Source organism: Theropithecus gelada, chromosome 6 (assembly GCF_003255815.1).
Source record: "Theropithecus gelada isolate Dixy chromosome 6, Tgel_1.0, whole genome shotgun sequence".
Classification (NCBI taxonomy): Eukaryota; Metazoa; Chordata; class Mammalia; order Primates; family Cercopithecidae; genus Theropithecus; species Theropithecus gelada.
In genome coordinates, this window is record NC_037673.1 from 26678 (window position 1) to 42384 (window position 15707).

The window sequence follows — 15707 nt, forward strand, 5'->3', positions numbered from 1 at the left end:
TCGAAGCTGTGCAAGGACTGCCAGGTGATCGACGGCAGGAACGTGACGGTCACCGACGTGGACATCGTCTTCAGCAAGATCAAGTGAGTGCGCTGAGCTCACGGGCTGAGGGACCTGGCTCATGGGGTCTGTAGGCTGGTGTTGGATCCGACAGATGGTCCATGATAGGCCACCGACCCTGTTCCCGTGGCTCCTGCCACAGATGGTCTGTGTGGTGGTGGAGCCCACTCAGCTGACTGCACTCTCCTTTCTGGCAGGAGACGTTCTAGACCCAGTGTCTCCAATGGAAACAGCACAGGCTGTCTGCAGTCTCAGGCTTCCTACTAGCCCTGATAAGAGAAGTAGAGCAATGCAGGTGACATTAATCCCGGCAGGTTTTATTTCACCTCTATATCCAACGTTTTGTTTCAACATGTAGTCCGTAGAAAACGTTAACTTGAACTATGGTTTTTTTTCATAGTGAGTCTTCAAAATGCACATAGGATGGGATGTAAAGAATGCTGAAGTGGGGGCATTTCAGAGGCGTCTGCTTCTGTTTGCCTGCACCTGCTGGGAAGTTGCAGTGGTCTGCGTGGCTCGTTTGCTGGGAGGCTGTGGTCTGCGTGGCTCGCGTGTTGGGAGGTTGTGGTCTGCGTGGCTCACATGTTGGGAGGTTGTGGTCTGCGTGGCTCATGTGTCGGGAGGTTGCAGTCTGCGTGGCTTGTGTGTTGGGAGGTTGTGGTTTATGTGGCACACGTGTTGAAAAGTTGCTGTGGTCTGCGTGGCTTGTGTTGGGAAGTTATGGTTTGTGTGGCTCATGTTGGGAAATTGTTTGCATGGCTTGCCTGTTGGAGATTGTGGTCTGCGTGGCTTGCACTGTAGTTCTTTTGGACAGCCTTGTTCTGCACTCTGTGCTTCAGCCCTGGAATTGCCACATTCTCCAAGGAGCCCTGGTTTCTTTACTAGAGAGCCTTGTTTAGAAGCCAAGACCTGGGTGCTGGGTGAAGCCCTCTCTGCAGATAGAGCTGGGAAGTGCCTGTCACGTGTCTGCACCACATATGTGAACACTGTGCAGACGGATTCTGTTGGTACCTGTGTTTACATGTGTTGAAAACTTTTTACAGTGAAACTTCCAGTTCCATCCTGCACTGTGGGTCCACCCCACTTCTTCCCTTTCAGTTTTGTATCTGTACCCTGAGGACCTGACTCCCTAATCTGTGTATCAAATCTGTGTCCCATTGTACCTGATCTTCCACCTCTGCCCCAGGGCCCTGGCCACCCTGTGGGCTCTGATACTTTGCCTGGATCTGCGGTGGAAAGCTGCCCCCACACAAACATCTGGCTCCTTTCAGGCCAGGTGGCTGCCCTGCCCACAGCATGGACATGACCCTTGCACTGGAGCCCAGCCAACCCCTGCGTGACAGCTGTCTTCCCCCTTGACCCCCACATCTGCACACACCAGTGCCGCCTCTGCCTGGATCCTCCTGATGGCCTGTACACAGACCTAGGGTTGGGGGTGGCGGGTTTTTAAATGAAAACCAGTACCGCACATGCTTGAGAGCCGGAGCTGCCTGCCGTCAGGGCAGTGCCATGCTGACCTGCCGACCATTCCATTTGTCAAGGCTCCTGAGCAATTTTAAATGCTTGTGGGTGAAGGTTTTTGTTTCAGCTGTTCCCCCTTTAGCAGGGCCATGGGGAGCCTAAGAGTTCTCCTCGTGCCTGGGTGTACTCTGCTGTTGCCGGTGAGTCAAATTCCAGGGAATACCGTGTGGGGCCCTCTGGTGTTTGTTCTTGGACACACTTGGTTTTACCCCCATTAAGCCCTGCTTGCTGGCCTTCGTTTCATTTGAGCTGCGCTGCCCCTGAGGGACAGACGCTCAGGCAGTGCTTCCTTCCAGATGGGCTATCTGAAGAGGAACGGGGACGGGAGCCTGCTCTACAGCGTGGTCAACACGGCCGAGCCGGACGCTGATGGTGGGTGCCTGCTCGGGGCTGGCTTTCTGCTGTCTGTACACTGTTTTTCGGGCCTCCATTCATGTTCTGTGATGAAAAGCCGAGCCATTGGCCAGGGGGCAGCATGAGAAGCTGCCCGGCTTCCCGTCCCTGCACACACCCCGATGTGACACGTTCTCCGAGTAGAGGCGTGGACGGCCGTCTCGCAGGGCTGGGGTGCTGGTCAGACCTCGGTCAGGGCTCCTTGGGAGCAGGGGGACTCGAGCCTCATTCCTGAAAAGCTGGCGAGAGGCCTTTAAGGCCGAACCTCACTAGCATCAGGAAGGGTTCACACCCCGAGCTTTGTCTTCATTAAAGACTAGAGTGCCGGCCCACCTTGCTGCTTGAATCTGGAAAGCAGTCTTAGGAAAAAAAGAGCTGTTAGATGATTATGTCCAGGACAGTGTTGAAGGATGGCGCGCACTAGGCCTGTCCAGCCCGTCAGGGGCGCTTTCTTGGCCTGGAAGTAATGAAGAGGCTTGTCCTTTGAATAAAAGTGTGACGCACTTGAGTTTGAAACCATGCACAGGCTCACACGAGGAACACGCAGCCCGGCAAGGGTTGCCTTTAGATTTTCCGCTTCCCTCACTCTCACCCGCATGCCTGCTGGTGGTTTTTCACCCGCTCCAACATGCCAGTGTGTGAAGAATATAAACTGGCTGATCTATTTAATCTCCAGCTTATTTTCATAAAGAGGATAGACTGTTGATCCATATTTAGCTTAAGAGCGTTGAGACCGAGGTACCGGTTGGGAACTGAGGAGCTCCTGCTCTGATGCCACGAGTGGTGTGTGGATGGTGACTTGAGCGTGGCAGACGTGCTGTCAGATTCATGCGTTCCGGTTGCACACGCCACCATTTCGCTGTTAGAGCACATAGGACGAGATTTCTTCTTGGAGTTGTTGAGTGATCTATTTGAAAATGTTCTCAAAGTATTGCTGGTGTGGTGGCCTAAGATGCGATATTTTTTATTGTGTTGACTTTGGGGTGATAAATGAAATTGAAATGCAGTTAGTTTTGAGAATGGTAGTTGGCTTTTGCAAATTCATTTTCAGGTGATCATTCTAAAATCCCTCCACTCCCACCAATCAAATCCACTGTGATGTGGAAGAAAGGGCTCGTGGCACTGCACGGGGCACCGCGTTGGGGTCACGCCTGCCGCTCACGGCCCGCCATGTCCGTGTTGCAGAGGAGGAGACCCACCCGGTGGACTTGAGCTCGCTCTCCAGTAAGCTGCTCCCAGGCTTCACCACGCTGGGCTTCAAAGATGAGAGAAGAAACAAAGGTAAATCCATTGTCCTGTCCCAGGAGCCGGCTGGAGCAGGGGTTTAGGGGAGTGATGGCAAATACTGCTGATTCCTGCTTCAGGGTTTCCTCACTTGCCTGGATTCCTATTTTCACATGGGTAGGATTGAGATCAGTTACAGTGACAGGAACAAAACTTGTGTTGGATGGTTTGCTGGGGACACACACAGCGGGCACCTTGGTTGCATCACTGGACTTCGCCTTGGTCAGTGCTGTGCCGTCCTTGTGCTTCTGTCCCTGTCGCGTTTACGGAACATCCTTTCGGGGATCAGAATGTGTGGCCCCTGGGCCTCGGATCTGGCCTGTGTGTTCTGTTCTCCATCTGCACGGCTGTCTCCTGGCTGCGCTGCTGCTGGGACCTCCCGTACGGCCCCACCCTCCACTTCTCTGCCTCTGCTGGGTCCCTTCTGTGCAGACAGCTGCGCGGACCCTGTTCCTGCCGGCCCTTTCTCCTTCAGCCACTCACACCATCTGCTAATGGGACAGCTCCCTCTTCCCTCCAAACCATGGCCTTGGCCCGAGAGCTTCCTTGTTTCTGGAATGTTCTTTCCTCCAGCTCCAGGTGCTGGAATTCTGCCTGGTCTGGGTCTCCTGTTAAAGGACCTGGTCCCTCCACAGGGAAGGATCCTCTCGCCTTGACCACTTGCGTTCATCAGCCCCTGCTCCCCGCTTCCCTTTGGGGTTCTTGTGGTTGTTGATACTTTTTTCGTTGTGTTTGACACACTCCTCGTTCTCATCCTCTAACACAGTTGTCAGCCCCAGCACTTCTGTCCCTGGGGACGTTTGGCAGCGTCCGGAGACGTGTTGATGGTCCCAGTGGGGTGGGGCGTGCTGCTGGCATCTGGTGGGGAGACGCCAGGGGTGCTGCTTCACGCCCTGTGGGACTCCGCACAGCACATCTGGCGCGTGTGCCCCGCAGAGAGAGCTGGCCCTGGGCAGGCGTGCTCCCTGCGGTGTGTGTTGGTTGGGATCCTCCACACTGACGGACGGTGCCCTCCGCCCACGTCTCCACGCAGCTCTTTTACTTGTGGAGCTCACCTCTTTGCAGAGAGCTCATTTCCCTGCGGTCTTTGGCCTGCAGAAGTAAAACGAGGGTGAATTACACCCCTGCTGGTTACTAACACATGGAAAACTTACACTCAGGAGCGAGAATTTTGTGGAGAGCAAGTGAGGCGAGACTGGGGTGCTGACTGCCAGCCAGGCGGTCCCTCAGCCCCTGCAGAAGCAGGATGGGGCCTGCACACCGAGTCCTTCCAGTGAGCCCAGTGATGCTGTCTTTCTCCTCTTCCTCCCAGTCACCTTTCTCTCCAGTGCCACTACTGCGCTTTCGATGCAGAATAATTCAGTATTTGGTGACTTGAAGTCGGACGAGATGGAGCTGCTGTATTCAGCCTACGGAGATGAGACAGGCGTGCAGTGTGCGCTGAGGCAAGTGTCGGCCCCGGGGAGCCCTTGGCTGCCGTGCGGCTTGAGCTGCATCCTGGTGTGGGACCCAGAGCCCCACATGTGTGCGGGTGGGGGAAGAGCCATCCCGCGGCCGTCCAGATGGCAGCTCAGGTCTTCCTGTTGCTTTCCGTCACCCACCCAGGTCTGCCACAGGCCAGTCCTGAAATTTGGGTAACTCAGAATTGCAAGAAGGCGGTGATCAGGATGTAGCTTGTGAAGGGGTTGGGGGTGTATTCAGCGCACTGGATGGTTTTGAATTGTGTTTCTTAAGTGACTGTGCCAGCTCAGGCTGTAGTGACAAAGTGCCAAAGACTGGGGTCACAGTCCTGGGGGCTGCTGTCTACCATGAGGTGTGGGCAGGGCTGGTTCCTCCTGAGCCCTCTCTCCTGGGCCTATAGGTGCTGTCTTCTCCCTGTGCCTTCCCAGAGCCGTCCTGTGTCCTCAGCTCTCCTGGAGACCCGACCGTTGTGCAAGGACCCTGGTCACATTGGATCAGGGCCACCCTAATGGCCTCATGTCACTGCAGTTACCTCTGAAGGCCATAAAGGCCTCAAGTATAGTCACATTTGGAGGCACTGGGGTCAGGATTTCAACTTGCAAACTTTGAGTGGGAGACATAGTTCAGGCCGTGGCAGACTAAAGTATAATAACAAAAATCACAAATGTAGTAGCTGCTTTTCCATAGAATGTTGTCATGTGTATTTTTTGTTTTCTGTGGCAAAATAAATGTGGGTCACTCTTGTAAAATTTTGGCAGTTTGTTATAGGGAAAGCAACTTAATTTTGCTAGCCTCTAAGAAATGGAATCTTGACATCAGGTCTTCATTTTATTCCAACAAGAATGCAGAATACATTTGAAAAATAAATAATCCAGTTAGCGCTTCATAAAATAAGTGAAAACCTGACCCCGATATTTGTGTCAAAAAAGGAAGTAAACGTGGAAAATGAAGAGGAAATTCTAGTAGGAGACGATGGCGTCATAACTCAGAAATTAAAGAGTTGGTCGCCGCCTGCCCTTCCACCAGCCCTCACCTCACCCCTGCTGTGGGGCCTCTGCCCAGCCTGGGCCAAGGCCGCAGCTCCCCTGGTGCCATCCTGTCCGTAGTTGGCTCCCCTGTCCGCAGATCCTGGCTCTTTCAGGACATCAGTCATCTGTTGTCCATGTGGTGCGTCATCAGCGGACTGTGTGCACCCCCCGCCTTCCCCGGCTGTGTGCTCCCCCTGCCTTCCCCGGCTGTGCGCTCTCCCCGCCTTCCCCGGCTTTGTGCTCCTAGAACGCGTCAGGTTCCATGTTCTGTGAAGAAAGATCATTCTGACCCCCCTGCCTTGCGGCTGCAGGGAAAACACTCAGAAGCACATCTTCTAGGGCCTGGTGTGGGCTGTGTGGTCCCTCGCCAGCCTCGGTGCACAGACACCCAGATCCTCTGCCCCCGAGCGCTTTTCCCGAGCACACTGCGAGTGCTGAGCTTGGCCTGGCCTGGGCTGTGGGTGTTTTAACAAAGACGTGGAGTCTGCTTGTTGCCTCCTGTGACCGTGGTTCAGCTTCTGACTGGCAGCCGTCCCTGTTCCTCTCTGCGAAGGTCTTTGGAGTCTGGGGAGCCCTTCTGAGGCCCTTGCTTGTTGCTTTGATTCTAAGACTACACATTTTTGTTCCTGGCCTACTTTTTAAATTGTGTTATATTTTACTTTTTAAGCTGTTTCATTTATATGGCCAAGAGTCAGGATCATGCTAAAAGGAGAGCCTTGGAAGTCTCGGCCCACCCCTGCCCCATGCGCCCCTTCCTCCCCGGCAGACGCTGCCCGCCACCGTGCTTCCGTCCACACCCACTTGTGTATTTAAACGCATAACTAGTGGAAAGATAGGAGTGTGCTTTTACAAATGATAGCACAGCACGCGTGTTTCTAGGCTGTGTGTGTGTGTGTTCATGCTGTTCTCCCCCTCCCCCCCCCCCGAGATCTTTTTAACCTTTTTGGGTCATGGACCACTTTGAAAATCTAATGAGAACTATCAGCCACTCCCCCAAAAATACCCACTCTGGGAGGGTCACAAGGGACTGAGGAGCTGCGCTGGCACGGCAGGCTTCTGTGATCAGGGCCGCCGCGAGGGCCAGGCAGCAAGGGCTTGGCGTGGAGCACACAGCCTGCCTTTCAGCATGCTTCTCCTGCGGCCCCTCTAGCCTGCAGGAGTTTGTGAAGGATGCTGGGAGCTACAGCAAGAAAGTGGTGGATGACCTCCTGGACCAGATCACAGGTGGAGACCACTCCAGGACGCTCTTCCAGCTGAAGCAGGTGGGCTGCACTCGCACTGGGGAGGGGCAGGTGCCCTTGGGGTGCTGCTGGTGGGAAGAGCTTGCGGTCTGACCAGGCTCTCAGGGATGAGGAGCTGTCGCAGGGACTCTGCTGCCGGCTCCTCGTCAGGATCTGCGCGCTGCTCTGCATGGGCGGGCGTCCGTCCTTCAGAGACCAGCTCCTTGTCAGCAACTGTGTGCTGCTCTGCATGGGCGGGCGTGCCCCAGAGACCGTGACTGTGTGCTCACCACTCCCAGTGCACTTCGTAACTCTCTATTCCCATCTTCGTCTCTCATCTCTGTCACTTTCCTTCATCTTGAAGAATTTAAAAGAATACTTCATGTAGTTCAGGCTTACTGACAGTGAACCCTCAGCATTGGCTTGTCTGAGAGTCTTTATTTCACCTTCACCTTCCCTGGGTGTGGAATTTTAGATGATCTTTTTTCCCGTCTACTGTAAAATACATTTGACTTGCATCTTTGCTATAAAAAAGCATCTGAAGTCATTCTTATCTTTGTTTTCCACATGTGATGTGTCTTTTTGGCAAACTGCAGCTCATAGGCCAGATCTGACCTGCAGTCTGCTTTTGTACAGGCCACAAACCAAGAATGTCTTTTGCATCTTTAAAAGGCTGTTTAAAGAAAAGAAAAGGAAGAAGATGCTGCAGGCAGCGTGCCCCTCGCAGAGCCTCGGCTACTCCCTCCTGGGCCCTAGGCAGGACGGGGTGCTGGCCGGCTCTCTAGGAGCTTTTAAACCTTTATCTTTCTTTATCAGTGATTTTTAGCATTGTATTTTCCAGGTTCTTTGTGTTCGACTTAGCATTTGTTGTTTCTTGGATCTGTCTGTAGTTTTCATCATATTTGGAGGATTTTTAGCCATTACTCAAATGTCATTTTCCACCACTGCCTCTTCCTCCTCCTGCTGGACTGTGGCACGCTGAGGACAGCTCGTGTTATCTCACATGGCACAGACACTGCTGCTGCACCAGGCAGGTGCAGATTAGTTGCTGATGCTGTGGGCTAAGTTCACTAACGTGTTCTCTGGCCACACCTGAACCTGTTATCCCAGTTCAGTTTTCAGTGGTGATGCTGCCCCTCGCTGCTCACTGCTGGGGCTCTGTTTGCTGCTTTTGTGTATCTTCTCTTCTCTCGTGTTATGTGTATGTTTTCCCTTACATCCTTGAGCAATGTTCATCATATTAATTGCAGATGCTTTTGAAGTCTTCAGTCACTGACTCTGTCACCTCTGCCGTTTTTGGTTCTGTTTCTCTTTGCCACTTTGCTGCACTTGGAGCTGTGGGCCTTTGTGCATGCGCCTGGTGGACAGTCCAGACCCTCGCTGTCTGATAAAAAAGCACTGTTCCCATGGCCGATGGGAAAGTGGAATGTGGCCAGTCTGAATTTAGATGTGAAGTGTGAGCTACAAACTAGATCTTAAAAAACTAATACAGAAAGAAACGTAAAAATATGAGTAACGATTTCTTACGGCCTACATGTTGGAATAAACACATTTTCAATAAATTTGTCTAAGTAAAATGCATTAGTTAATTGAATGTTAAGAGTAATTTTAATGTGGCAGCTAGAATTTTAAGAGCTGGGTACAGTGGCGTGCACCTGTGATCAGCTCCTCAGGAGGCTGAGGTGGGAGGATCACTTGAGGCCGGGAGGTGGAGGCACCTCTGCACTCCAGGCAATAGAGCAAGACCCTGTCTCAAAAAAAAAAAAGGTAAAGAAAGCATTGAGAATGAGGTGTGTGCTCGCGTTATGTCTGCTGGGCAAGGCTGATCTGGGTTCTTGCCCTCTTCCAGAGAATATTGAGGATCATTTTGGCAGTTGTTACTTGTGGATGTCCTGATCATGCCGGGCTTGTCTGGGGTGGGTCCAGGGCAGCCTTATTCTAGGGTTCGTGTGGCCTTAATACTCAGGAGTGGCCCTTTGGAGAGCTCTTGGGCCCTGACTTTTCAGCATAGTCTCTGCTGTGGGTGGAGTTCGGATGAGTCTCTGTCCCGTGCAGGCTCTGAGAACGTTTGGCTCGTGGCTCCCGAGGAGTGGTCAGTCCCTTGACCGCACGGTTTCATCTGTGCTTGTTACAGGTGAGCTGGGGTCCACATGCCTGGTGCAGGAATCCCAGGCACCCACGCCAAGGTTTTGTTGTGGTAGAAAGGAGACGTGTATTTTCAGGGCGCCAAGCAAGGAGGGCCAGGAAGCTCGTGGGTAAATCCACCGCTGCAGGACTCGAGCTGGTCTCAGACACCTGGCCATGTTCCAGGTGGAACCCACCAGGCCCTTTTTACCCTAAGCTGCCCACAGGATCTAGGCACATCTTTTTTCTTTTGTTTGAAGCCACCCGAGGCTGCTGAAACAGCGTCGGCGTCCTCTCTCTGTCCTCTCCGTCTCACCCCGTGCAGTGCTCTCCCTGGCACACGGGCCTGGCGCTGAGGAGTGGGCTGGCCGTGGTTGGGTCAGTGGCTGGTGATGAAGAAGCCTTGCAGGACCCCCAGCCTGAATCCATGACGATGGCGTGACTGGGGAGCAGAATTGGCAGAAGTGCACCAGCCGTTTTTACGTGTGTGTAATGTCAGTGAATTGTCCGTTTCTATACAGTCGCTCTGGAAAAACTAGTTTCTCTCCTCATTTACTTTGCAGAGAAGAAACGTTCCCATGAAACCTCCAGATGAAGCCAAGGTGAGTTTTTGAACATGGAAGGGCAAGCCTAACGTTAGGATTCTTGTAGGGAAAGTTGTGTCCAGCCTTTGAGGTGGGAAGGACTGTGTGTACGATGGCCTTTAGAAACGGAGTCCCTTTCTGATCAGTGAGATCAGGTGTTTCTCCTGCTCTTTTCATGACTTGAGGTGAGTGGTGTGAAGCGCAGTACATTCTTCCAAATTCAGAAATGGTGGTTTCAGAGCGGTTGGCCCCGCTGGGTGCTGTCCTCATGGGACACCTTTGCAAGGGGTGGGCAGGATGGGCCTGCTCGGGACCTGCTTGGTGAGTAGCAGGTGTTGTCCCAAGCACAGTGGGCTCTGGGGCCAGTGTTAGCAGGGCAGTGCTGTGAGCCCAGACTGCTGCGCCTGCCGATTGGCAGGCGTATGTCTCTGGGAGTCAGCAGGCATGGGCTTTGGTCTGAGGTCCCTGGAAACCTGGAGAGACCCCTTACCATCTGTCCGAGGGCAGAGGCCGGGCTGCCGGGAGCTGATGAGAGAGTGTGTGTTAGCGTGGCTGTAGTCTAGCCCTGAGGACACGCCTTGCTGGGAAAGGAAAGGGAACGTGGTGTGCTCTGTGAAGCGCCTGAAAAATAGTGCCTTAAATTCCGTGTGTCTTCCTGTTGCATAATGTCCCTCCCCAATTTCTTGAGCCCCAAAAAGTTAGTAAAGGATTATTAGTTCGCATTGTTGGTCTGAGTAGTTTTTCCTTTGATGTGGATTTGCGTCATGAGCTCAATCCTGACAGTCCCTTGAACAGCAGCTGCAGTGAACATTGTTGTTCTTGTCACTTACTGAGGGGTGGATTCACATTTAGCAAATAGAGTGATTTCAGTAGCGGGTATTAACTAACATTTCGTTTTTCGTTTGATGTTTCATTTGCACCTGATGCGTGTCTGTCCCCACAGGTTGGGGACGCCCTAGGAGACAGCAGTGGCTCTGTTCTGGATTTCATGTCGATGAAGTCGTATCCCGACGTCTCTGTGGATATCTCCATGCTCAGCTCTCTGGGTGAGTTGTAGCAGGGGCTTTCCCACGGGACCTGGTGAAAGTGTGAGAGAGAAAGAAAACACTTGGCCTCCACCTCTTCTCCCTTCCTGACTAGACAGGATGCAAGGAAAATGTTTTGTTACAGTGTTTGGTGGTTGTCCAGGTGTTTGGCCCATAGCTCCTAAAACCTTTGGAATCTCCTGAGTGTTAAGTGTCTTTTTTAAGCTGATGAGTAGTGTTGCAGCCCCTGGGTAACCTCAGGATGGGGTCTGGCCGATCCCCAGTGGCCATGGATTTCATCAGTGTTGCCTACCACCTCCATGAAATCCCAAAAGCTGGGGTTCCCTTGGGAGCCTCCTCAGTGCTGGATGCCTGGAGGCCCTGGGAAGAAGGCAGCCCCTTCCCACGGGTCCCCTTTGCATTGCTCCCACCTGAGGCTGATGCGTATCCTGGGTGCCACCCCGCATAATAAGCCGAGTGTTTCAACGGAAGAGTCAAATTCTGCAGAGTATTCAGAGAGATTATTTCTGAGTGAAATATGAAGACCGTGGCTGTGACATGGTCCCAGGAAGTCTCAAGAACATTTGCCCAGGAGGGCTGGGCTGCAGCTTGTTTTGATGTGTTTTAGGGAGACAGAGGACATCGGTCAGTACACGTCAGGTGTTACATTGGTTCGTTTTGGAAAGGTGGGACAACTTGAAGTGAGGAACTTTGGGTCGTTGGTGGATTCAGAGATTTCCTCATTGGCATTTGGCTGAAAGGGTTAAGCTCTGAAGAGCTGAAGTCAGAAAGAAATGTGCGTGGTTAAGATAAGGGTTTGTAGAAGCCAAGGTTCTTGTCACACAGATGAAGCCTTCAGGTAGCAGGCTTCAAAAAGAATAGAGTAGATGGCAAATGTCGCTTATCAGGCCCTGAAAGGTACCAGATTCTTAGTTAAATCTCTCCTGGGTCAGGAAGAGACTTGGAAGGGGAAGGAGATTCTCTACAGAATGTAGATTTTCCCCATAAGAGACAGCTTTGCAGGGCCATTTCAAACTACGTCAAAGACATATATTTTGAGTTACAATACTCAGTTTCTTTCAGGGCCTGCCATCTATCACGTGATGCTGTACTGGAGTTGGATCGGAATGTGGTGTCTTATTACCACAGAGTCTGCTTTGTCAGCCTTAAGATTTCTGTTTTCATGTTAATGCTGGTCAGCTGTGCCTGAATTCCAAAAGGGGAATAATGAGGCAGGTCCAGTCCCGCTTCACATCATGGCCTGAACTCATGTTCCGGGTTGACTTTGGAGTGCCCGTAGCCTAGAGTGGGAGTCCGTTCAGTCCGTGGGGCTTAGCATTTTATTTTTCGTTTACAGATGTTTCCCTGACTTCTGTGAGTCACTCTAGCAAATTCATAGATCTCAAGTAAGGACTTGTGGCAACGCCATTTGGTAGCTGGTTAGTCGGAAGCACAGACCACAGCCTGGGGCTTTCGGTTGGCATCAGCCGGTGGGGTAGTCCTGGAGACTGAGCCCTCACCTGGAAGGCTGCCTGTGCAGCGCCTCCCAGCTGTTCTGACCTCCAGCGGCATTTGTGGAGCCTGGATCCATGGGTGCCTGTGGGGACATTCCACCTGTCTCCACTGGCTCTGTTCAGGCACTTATGGCCATGATTTATTATAGGGGATGGGCGCCAACAGCAGCAGAGGGGCAAGAGCGTGGGTGACGTCCAAGAGAATCCAGCGTGAGGCCCAGATCCGCTCCCAGCAGAGGCACATGGGACGTGTGAGCTGTGAGAACACATGTGAAATGCCCACCAGGGAAGCTCATCAGAGGCTTAGTGCCCAGGGTCACTGGGGTCTGGTCACAGGGCACCCCCTTGCCAGGCAGGTACCAAAATCCAGACCCCAGAGGGAAGGTGAGCTTTAGCATAAACCGCTCTGTTCCTGTCGTTGGAGCTGTGAACAATCCCTAGCACGGGGGGGACCCCAGACGCCAGCCGTGACTGGCCTCGCCTTCCAGGGGACCCTGGCATCAGGCTGCTGTGACAGCACTTTTCTGCACAGCGGCTATTTTTCTCAGCACTTTTAAGATTTTGACCTTATTACTACTTTTCAGCAGCTCGGTGCTGAAGTGCTGTGGTGTGTTAGTCTGTCCTCACACTGTTGTAAAGAACCACCTGAGACTGGTCATTGGTGAAGAAAAGAGGTTTTAAGTTCCTCAGGCTGGCTGGGAGGCCTGGCTGGGAGGCATCAGGAAACTTACAATCATGGCGGAAGATGAAGGAGAAGCATGCGTGTCTTCACATGGCAGAGCAGGAGAGAGCGCAAAGGGGGAAGTGCTTTAAACGACCAGATCTCATGAGAAGTCACTCACTATCGTGAGAACGGAGAACAGCAAGGGGGAAATCCATCGCCATGATCCTTCCACCAGGACCCTCCCCTAACACTGGGAATTACAATTCAACGTGAGATGTGGGCGGGAATACAGAGCCAAACTAGATCACTCTGCCCCTGACTCTTCTCAAATCTCTTGTGCTTCTGACATTGCAAAACACAATCGTGCCTTCCCAACGGTGCCCCAAAGTCTTAACTCATTCCAGCATTAACTCAGAAGTCCAGAGTCCAAAGTCTTACCTGACACAAGGCAAGTTCCTTCTGCCTGTGAGCCTGTAAAATCAAAACCAAGTTAGTTAATTCCAAGATACAAATCGGGTACAGGCATTGGGTAAATAGACCCATTCCAAGAGGGAGAAATCAGCCAAAACAAAGGGGCNAATGATATCTTTTTTGGCAGTGCACAGCTAGAGAACAACACATCACACAGAGGAAACAGTTGTGCTTATGTGATGAGGCCTCAGCACTAGGAGGGAGTGGACTGTTGGCACATGCAGCAGCTTGAATAAATCTGAAAGTCACTATGCTGCGTAAGAGAAGCCAAATAAAAAAGTGCACGCTGTGTACAGAGGGTGTCGAGAGTGCCTCCTGTGTGACGGAAGGCAGATCCGTGGTTCCTGCAGACTGGCAGGAGCAGATTCCAAAGGCACAGGAAGAAGCTTGCAGGTAGAATGTGTTCATCACCTTCTGTGCATTACACCAAAAAAAAGCTGGTAATAAAAATGCTAACCAAAAATTGGTGAAACTAGGATGAAATTTCTTACCTGTGTGATTGGTAAACGTGCAGGTTTGCCATCATGCTTTGTTTGTGAAGCTGTGGGGTACAAGGACTCTCATACCTCACTGTGGAATGCAGAACGTTGCAGCCTCGTGGAAGAGGATTTGGCAGCGTCTAACAAAAGTATGTAGCATTTGCCGTTTGACTCAGCAATTCTGGAATCTGCCTCAAAAAAACTGGAAAAGAAATGAAAGGACTTTATGCACAGAGTTCTTTTGACAGCCTGAATGTGTTTGCAACCAAGTTCTTCACTGGCATTTGTAAAACCGGAAACAATCAAAATGTCCATCAGTAGGGGATTAGGAACATTGATTTGTACAGTGGGGAACTCAGTACCAGAAGGAGGAATGAGGAAGGCCTATTGATAAGGGGCAGAGTACATATAATATAATGCAAATATGTATTTGCTTTTTCTTAAAACAGTACAAAGATGAAAAACTAAAGTGGTTGCTGTGGAGGACAGGGGTCAGTGGTGGAAGTGAGACCGAAATAGACTCTGAAGTAATACCTGGACCTTGAAATTTTAAATGTTTTACATATTACCAAACTAAGTTTTTAAGATAGTCCCTAAATTGAAAGAATAGTATCTGAAATGAATGAATCTAAATTCCTTGCATTGCATTCTACAGGCACCAACCCTGAGATCAAAATTTGGAAGGTGGCCCTGAGCAGTAGCTGAAGGGAAGCAGGAGGTGGGACAGGAAAGAGGTGGTGTCGTGGGGCGTCCAGGAGCCAGGTCCCACAAGGGCAGCTGGGCCCGTGCTCACTGTGGGAGCTGGTGCGTTCCTTCACCAGCCAACGCTCCACAGGTTCAGGACGGTCAATTCCAGGCACCCCCAGCCTACTCCAGGACGTACTCCTGCCACCAGAGAAAGCTAGGCAGCGTCCCAGGTGCTTGTGGTGTCAGAATCCAGTTGGAATCTGAGGAGTGACCTGGGGCTGGCTGGGCTAGGCAGCATCACGGGTTTCTGCAGCCCAAGTGCACATCAGGCTGGTGACGGTCACACAGCCTATTCATGTGTCGTCAGAACATCGCTAGAACACAGCACTTCAAGTGTGCAGATTTAGTGAGCCATAGTCTAAAGACAAATACAGCCACTGAAATCCTAAATTTCAATCAATCATTGTTACTTGTCTTATTGGTATTAATCCTTTGAAATTATGTGGGGTGGGAGTTAAAGCTAATAACTAATTATGTTAATGCTAAAACAGATTTTTCTGGCCAGGTGCAGTGGCTCACGCCTGTAATCCCAGCACTTTGGGAGGCCGAGGCAGGCAGATCACCTGAGGCCAGGAGTTCAAGACCAGCGTAGCCAACATGGTGAAACCGCATCTCTACTAAAATTCAAAAATTAGCTGGGCATGGTGGCAGATGCCTGTAGTAATCCCAGCTATTTGGGAGGTTGAGGCAGGAGAATTGCTTGAACCCGGGAGGCGGAGGTTGCAGTGAGCCGAGAGTGAGCCATTGCACTCCAGTCTGGGCAACAAGAGCAAGACTCTGTCTCAAAAAAAAAAAAAAGAATTGTCAAATTACCACCCCTAATGCCCTGGTTCTCTAACCTGTGTAAGAGGATCACCTGGAGGGACCCCACCCCAGACCTTCCGATTCAGTCCTCAGGCGACCCCACCCCAGACCTTCCAATTCAGTCCTGGGGGGACCCCACCCCAGACCTTCCGATTCAGTCCTCAGGTGACCCCACCCCAGACCTTCCGATTCAGTCCTCGGGGGACCCCACCCCAGACCTTCCGATTCAGTCCTCAGGTGACCCCACCCCAGACCTTCCGATTCAGTCCTCGGGGGACCCCACCCCAGACCTTCCGATTCAGTCCTGGGGTGACCCTACCCCAGATCT

At 51.8% G+C, this 15707-nt stretch overlaps 1 protein-coding gene across 2 annotated transcripts in view; it reads left to right on the plus strand.

The window, feature by feature from the left end:
- Nucleotides 1-250: 250 nt before the first annotated feature.
- The window catches only part of LOC112625879 (bromodomain-containing protein 9), a 40552-nt gene continuing 25095 nt past the window's right edge, over nt 251-15707 (plus strand). The window contains exons 1-9 of one of the 2 annotated variants that reach the window (XM_025387343.1): nt 251-355; nt 1878-1953; nt 3160-3255; nt 4571-4703; nt 6898-7009; nt 9655-9693; nt 10619-10721; nt 11774-11932; nt 12058-12567. In XM_025387343.1, coding sequence (XP_025243128.1) covers nt 284-355; nt 1878-1953; nt 3160-3255; nt 4571-4703; nt 6898-7009; nt 9655-9693; nt 10619-10721; nt 11774-11910 — 768 coding nt within the window. In that variant the 5' untranslated portion in view covers nt 251-283 and the 3' untranslated portion in view covers nt 11911-11932; nt 12058-12567. Of the gene's footprint in view, nt 375-1877; nt 1954-3159; nt 3256-4570; nt 4704-6897; nt 7010-9654; nt 9694-10618; nt 10756-11773; nt 11933-12057; nt 12568-12672; nt 12682-15707 lie in introns of those variants that run through there. The other variant, XM_025387344.1, reaches the window with a different exon arrangement.